This window comes from Ptychodera flava, unplaced genomic scaffold (genome assembly GCF_041260155.1).
Source record: "Ptychodera flava strain L36383 unplaced genomic scaffold, AS_Pfla_20210202 Scaffold_29__1_contigs__length_4469600_pilon, whole genome shotgun sequence".
Lineage (NCBI taxonomy): Eukaryota > Metazoa > Hemichordata > Enteropneusta > Ptychoderidae > Ptychodera > Ptychodera flava.
In genome coordinates this window covers 4,464,366-4,471,695 of record NW_027248351.1, presented here as the reverse complement: position 1 = coordinate 4,471,695, position 7,330 = coordinate 4,464,366, and the positions used below count along the sequence as shown (strand labels likewise).

Here is a 7,330-nt window from a genome sequence, read left to right as displayed (position 1 = left end):
CATACTCACACATATATCCACATTATTTGATTCACTCAGGTTCAGAAGTAACGACCATCGCTCCTGACAGCGTTTCCGTGACATGCGATTTTGAAGAGGACACAATCTGTGGTTACAGACAAGCCGATGACGATGAATTCAACTGGAATCGTAGGACAGGATATAGTGGTCTCTTTGGTCCAAGTCATGCCAGCACTTACAGAGATGGTAGGTGACTTTTCTTATTTTCATTGTACATTCCAACGTGAGAGGTGAAGTAAGGTCACGTGACAAAGCAAAGTAATGTTCATTATACAGAGAAACCATTTTCAATAAACCCACCACCCATGCGTAAAGTAAGACATTACACGCATGCCTAATAAAGACTCAACCGTTTTTGTTTGTTTGTTCGTCGTTGTTTTATTCCAGGGTATTACATGTTAGCAAGTGCTGGTGCTGGCAATATACCGTCCGACTCTAGGCAAGATATCGCAAAAGCAAGGTTAGTCTCCCCAAGTTACACTGCAACATCGCCTGTGCAGTGTCTCAGATTCCAGTATCACTGCGCCGCCAGCGGCACTGGAAGGCGAAGATCTCGTCTCAATATTTACAGGAAAGTAGACGACAACCTGGGCAGGCCCTTGTGGTCAAGGCCTCGATGCAATGAAAGGCAGTGGCATTTTGTTGAAATTGACATCAACAGTCAAGTTGGAGGATCATATCAGGTAATAACTTGTTTTCAATCTCTTGAGCATACATCATATAGATAAACGTAGATAACTTGTGAATGCGCCTTAGCTCAGGCTGCCTTAAAGCTATACAGTCACCTGTAATCTAAATATGCCCATATATGGTCAAAGAGGCGTTCCTTGGTATTCAAAATGCCCATGTGGGGGCGCTGTTTTTAAAAAGCGGCCACCCGCTCTAAATCTGTGTTTGGTTAGATTTTCTTTTTCCATGGTAACTGTGGCGAAATTGGGACAGGTGACAGTATACCTTTAATGCTATAATGCATGAACTGTTTATACATGTATGCGGACAGTGATGAAAGGGTCCACTGTACGATTTTAAATGTTACACTAACAATACAAGTGATTTTCTGGAACGTTTTTTCAGCCTTATTGCTGACGATTATATAAAATAAGTAAAAGGGATTACATTGTCATGTGACTCCTCGTTTATGCAGATGAATGACGATGGCATATTTTCTGAAATAGGTTTTTTCATTCGTTGATAACACAGGTCTCTACAGCTTATTTCCATCAACAACTGCAGAGGCAAATGGTGTATTCCAAGATTATATACTTTAGAGACCGCTTGACTACAAACGTCATATAATTTTCCACTTGTATTCGATTTTAATAACATTACTTCAATGATTTTGCAGGTTGTATTCGAAACCGTTCATTCTGGATGGCCATACACTACGATGGCATTGATGACGTCACCATAAGTGAAGGCTGGTGCAGTGGGGGCGTTGTTACAGTTCCGCCAACAAATCCAAGACCCGAACAGTGTATGTATTATCGTGTTTAACGAACCATATTGTCGGTCTTGACACCTTCGTCTTGTACAGTTGTCGATTCCATCCGTCATACGTGTAATCATACATTCATGATATCCAATGAAAGGTGAAGTGATTCATCCTTGAAGGCGCAGTACAAATGATAATTTCATGGGAATTATGGATGCTTCCAATACTGTTATCATCCTACATCAATCATTTCATCAATCATTCACTACATGTTTTTTTTACCTTTTGATGATATTTTTCAAATTTATAATAGAGTATCTTTATTAGTTTACTTTTTCTGCTTGTTTGCACGTTTTGATATGTAACGTTCCTGTAATTAATACTGGCAATGAGTGAGTTTTTCTTTTGACTTTTTCTGTTTGTTTTCGCAAATTTCGCTCCTCTGATACCGTCGATGGTAATGTTCTTTTCTAGTGACATGCTACTGCAACGAGTGTAACAACAGGAATAAAGTGTGCGTTACGGATGGCAGTTGTTTTGGTGAAAAAGTGGTTGTAGGTAGACGTGAACGCTACTCGTTCCGTTGTCTGGACCAGTCGGTACTTCAAGCCAATCCTTTCCTGTGTCGTCAGTCACCTGGCAGGTCAGGTGATCAAACAACCACCGTCTGTTGTAACAATGAAGACTATTGCAACTTCAAATTGATCACAAACCCTCAAACATCAACAACGACAGTGAAACCAACAACCCCAGCACCGACGGAACCACCATGTGAGTTGAACATTTTCATGTTACAAGATTTTCTCAAATTTTCTGTTTTGAAATCTTTAACTATAATATGTAAATTTTTAATCAGAGACAATTATGTTTAAGTTCACTTTGACTTCTACTCAGATACACCTGGGTCATCATTATCAATATCCTGATTGTTGAACTTTGCAAACATAATGTTTACTCTAAAATGCCCAGTCAAGGTTTTTAACTGTCGTTGTCCTGATTCCGGAGTCAGACCGGAACAACTTAGCATTTTTTTCTGCGAACGATTTACAGGGTGATATTAATTCCATGGTAACCTAAGACCTTTATATTGGAAAGCCTGGACGAATCTCTTAGCATAGTCACACTCCGGAACCGTGGTACAGCACTGCAAACAATATACTGTCTAATTATTGCACCGTTCAAATAATATATCATTCTTCCTTTGCAACAGACATCAAACCCGGCACATGTCCAGCGCCTGGAGGCTCCAGTGTTGGTATTTGCATTGAGATGTGTAGCGGCGATGCCGATTGTACCGGAAACAAAAAGTGTTGTAGTAATGGCTGCGGTCATGTCTGTGTGTCGCCGGAAGTTGAACCAATAGGTATGCTTTCCATAAAGTCAGAAGCCATGCATATCATTCACGGACACTGCATTAGATTTGTATTAACATATAACCCTTGAATTTTCATTCCCTAATCTTGATGGTCGTAGACTATTTATTACAGTAGTGTGGTCTAACCCCATTCACGTAACATCATCAAAATTCTTGTCAAGTACACAGTTGAAAGAATAAAAAGTTGGGGTAGGGGGAGAAGTTGCTGCTACAACATAAGTCAATTGCACCTAGTATTAGTATATTTCATTTATTTCGTCAGCAGAGCCGTGAGTTTATACAAACAACACAAATTATCAATGGCATCATACGCTTACCCCATCTCGCTCCCACTGTGCTATGATGGTATTTACATAACAGACGTTCAAATTAGATTTATACAATCATTGTTTCTGCCAATGTTTTACAGTGAAGGACGGTGTCTGCCCTGCTGGCTCTGGAAGTAGTCGTACTAGTGTTGTTCGCTGCATGCAAGTGTGTGAAAGCGATCAGGATTGTCCCGGACGGAAGAAATGTTGTCAAATCGGATGTGACGTCATCTGTGTGGATCCTGTACCCGATGTACCTGCTGGTAAGTACGCATGTGCGGCAAACAGTTCTCATTCTTGTACGTTGCTGCCAGTGGGCATTCCCTGTTGGCGTTCTCTTCATAGCAAGGCATGCGTAGTAGACGTGGTCGTTTTAGTTTTGATGGCAGAATAACATCAAAGTAAAACATTTATGTGAAAGTAATGATTTTAGTTTTTTTCTATACATTCATATGCAATAGATCACAATTTTGTGCAGATTTATATGCCACGAGGGCGCAATTTCTATGCATGGTCGAAATCACATTTTCTTATCTAATGTTAGCTAAATCATTCAAAATCTGATCACGGCATATTTCTTACTGACACTCTGTACCGGTACTGCGTGTTTTTAATTGACAGTCATTATCGGGAATAATGTTTCACTACCTTCCGTCTTTTCCACAGAACCCGAATACGAGGTTTGCTGGAGTGGTAATATGTGCAACCAGTGTGACAGAGATTGGGTTGGCAGCATAAACGGGTTGGATGTCTGCTGCCCTCAGTGTCGACAATCAGGATTACGTGTCATTGCTGGAAACTGTACTTGTGCCAAAGATTGGTCTCCGGACGATGATGGTGAAGATGGCGATGGCGACAATGATGATAGTCGGAGTAAGATTAATACTTAGTAGAAGTGGATTTATATCGATATGAGAGGTAGAGAGAAAGAGAGAGAGAGAGAGAGAGAGAGAGAGAGAGAGAGAGAGAGAGAGAGGTGTCCATGTTTGCCACCCATAGGCACAGTCGCTGGTGGTTCGATGCACAACGGCCACTGTAAGGTGTGCATTAGAAAAGTAGGCCACGCAGCGGTGGTCGTGTATGGGTTCACAAGCGACTGTGTCCATAGATACCTTACGTACATAATGTAGACATTATCGTTTGAAGTAAATGCTCGGAACAAAGTTACTATGTCAATTTTTAAGGTATTGAGAAACTGGATGTTCTACAGTGTACAAGTCAAGCCCTGTGTTACAGAACAGTGATCACCTGCCTGGACCGTAAAAACCTGTATTCCCTGATGATATAAGTTGACTCAATTTGATTGAAACTACAACACTACAAACTGTGGTCAACGAAAATGCTCGTACAATGGTTAAATTTGCAAAACAGTCAACATTTACTATTTACTGCGACATTTTCTGTTTACTCTTCAGTTGAGAGCCTATCATATTATTGATCTTTTCATTTCTATAGTAACCGAACACTCGTGGACACGAAGGACCTTTTTATATGATGACAAATACAACGGTTGTCATGGTGACCAATATGTCAAGTTGAGCGGATATGACGTCGGAAGATATGTTGGCGTGATTCTGTGTTCGTCACGGAGGTACAAGATCTTCCTAAGCGATGACTTGGATGGCGTGTTCCTGAACGTTGCTGATTCCAGCGGTCATGGTCAGGACCACTGTGAGTTCCTTGGAGGTACAGAAGAGTCAAACAACATTGACAACGACTTCTGGGATTCGCCATTAACACGTGGTAAGTTTTGGCATGAATCATTTTTTTTTTAATTCTTTAAACGTAGCAGCAGCCTCCATCCAGATATAATCGACTTGAATATTGTTGAACGATCCTATACTTCTGACATTGGTCAAGTTTTACATTTATATAACAACATTGATCAGTTGAGGATAAATGCTTATAGCGTTTCAAGATACTACCAGACTATCACAGTATATTCCAAGCCAACATATTGCTTATATCATTTATAGACAGGAATTGCACATTTTACGAACCTTTGCTTGTTACAATCACAAAAATTTCAATGTGTTTCAAAGGATGAGACTTTCTGCTAGACGGTAAGAAGTGAATTTCTTTACCATCGAAACAGTTTGTACATGAAATGACTGCTGCGCCTTTGTATTTGTAGGTTACTACCGATCACAATGGGGACAGAGCCCTCGTTTGGCGTCGATTGGTGGAGGGACAGGAAGTACATGGACTGGAAAATTCTACGTGAGATGGATAGAGTGTGGATTGACAATTCCATAAATATCAAAAAACGGGCTTCGCTTTGAAAAGCAGTTCTTCATCGTCATTGAAAGTTGTCCTGGCATCAATGTCAAACACAAAAACTGATTTGAAATGCAATATGGGTATTGCCATATTTTCTGACTTGCTGTGACTTTCGTTTAATGTGTAGCACAGTACAACGTTTTAAGATAGAACGCGCCTTGGGGACAGATACTCGAATTCGCAAACTTGTACGATACTTCTCGGTCTACCACTTTAGCTTCATGTTGAAACCATAATATAACAGTGAAGCTTTCCCTGTCACGTTTATGTCAACTTTTGTTTCTTCCTATAGAGTGAACGCAGATATGATGGTTAGACTAGTTTACAAGTTTGTTCTTCTTAGTAGTAAAGACTGCACAGTGACCACTGATTTCTATTCTTGATTTCAAAAGAAAGGCGGTTCAAAGTTTCTTTGTCGAAAGATTTGGTAAAAGTTTAAGTCTTTTAAATTCGAAATGCGTTCTACCTTAAATGTGCAGAGAATAACACGATATGTGTAGTGTCTACTTGACCAGGCATTTCATTACTGTACAGTGCAATAAATTAAAACCGAAATGGACCACGGTACAAACAAACTCACGAGCGCAAAAGCGAGTAGAATATCACGCGCATTTTCTTGCGCGTTTACACCTGGTTTGTTTGTACCACCATCATGATCACGTAATATTTTGGGGATATTGAGTATGTAGAGCTCATTGCGTCCTTTTTATTCTAGAATAGAACCATTACATAGATCCCATCACCTTAAGAATTGTTTAGCTATTCGGTCTAATACTTTATTGTCAAATATTGTGACATAATATCTTCGCTGATTATTGGTATCAAGACATGCTTTTGTGTACACTGTATTTTATATAGTTGAAACTGCAAAATGAGTTTTATCTAGGAAAGTAATTTTTAAAAGTATTAATGTAATGCTAGTGACGTCAACATAATTTCGTGTAGTTAATATGAACGAGCATGTTTATTTCAATGTGTTCATTTTCGAATACCTGTTTTCTCAATAGCTTTTTTTTCTAAATCACGCATCATTCACTCGTGATATATATATGAAATGTTAATTTCCAAGATATATTTCATAGTTATGATATTATTTTTTGCATGCATCAGTCGGCTACAACTTTGTACATGTTCAAAGAAATTCAACAATGGTGTTTTGATGTTAAATTGCAATCAAACCAGCGCTACAGTACTAAGAAAAGTTGAAAATAAACACTAAACCAAAAAATATATACTCTTAAAAACAAACAAACAAACAACTTTGTGCTGGCCATAATCACGTGACGTATCCTTTACGATTTGCAGCACGTGCTGCTTTGTTTTTAAAGTAAATTATAACAGTATTCAGCAAACATTTAGCAGTTTTGTATGTGAAGAGTCGATATTAATGTATATAGTAAAAGTTTATTGTTGAGATTGGTAAAATATCATGAAGAAAAGAGGTCAAAGGTCGTAAAAACCACATGTCTTCTTTTAGATGAAGTTGTCAAATACTTTCTCAACGAAACAATAAATTTGGCGATTACTTTAAATTTTGAATTTGTAATCAGCGTTTCATGCGTAATTTTTTACTGTAAGACAACTCTTTCGTCTTTCAGTTACTTTTGGTTGCCGAAAGTTCATTAAGGTGATGTCTTAAAATGTTATATTCCAGACTGCAAACTGTGTCGTTTTCAATTATTGCTTTCGTGCATGACTCGTAAATGGTGACGTGATTTTGGTCATGACGTCATGTCTTTCAATTACATTGCAACAGAATGCTATTCTGACAGGATAAGACCAGAAGTTAAAATTAAAATCGACAAACAAATTGGAATTCGATGTCTTGTAATGGGTTCCAATAACTATCGGTCCGTTTCGCCCGTAAAATTACACAATAAATAACCCTTATGCCAAACTCGCGTTCGCAACAGG

The 7,330-nt window shown here is 38.8% G+C and overlaps 1 protein-coding gene across 1 annotated transcript; it reads left to right on the top strand.

Annotated features, from left to right (window-relative positions):
• Window positions 1–24: 24 nt before the first annotated feature.
• On the top strand, window positions 25–6,962 carry LOC139127159 (uncharacterized). Its single transcript, XM_070693079.1, has 9 exons — window positions 25–207; window positions 409–704; window positions 1,367–1,495; window positions 1,928–2,224; window positions 2,664–2,816; window positions 3,238–3,399; window positions 3,803–4,009; window positions 4,592–4,879; window positions 5,271–6,962. The coding sequence occupies exons 3-9, from the start codon at window positions 1,393–1,395 to the stop codon at window positions 5,390–5,392; spliced, it is 1,332 nt and encodes a 443-aa protein (XP_070549180.1). The 5' UTR covers window positions 25–207; window positions 409–704; window positions 1,367–1,392; the 3' UTR covers window positions 5,393–6,962.
• Window positions 6,963–7,330: the final 368 nt, after the last annotated feature.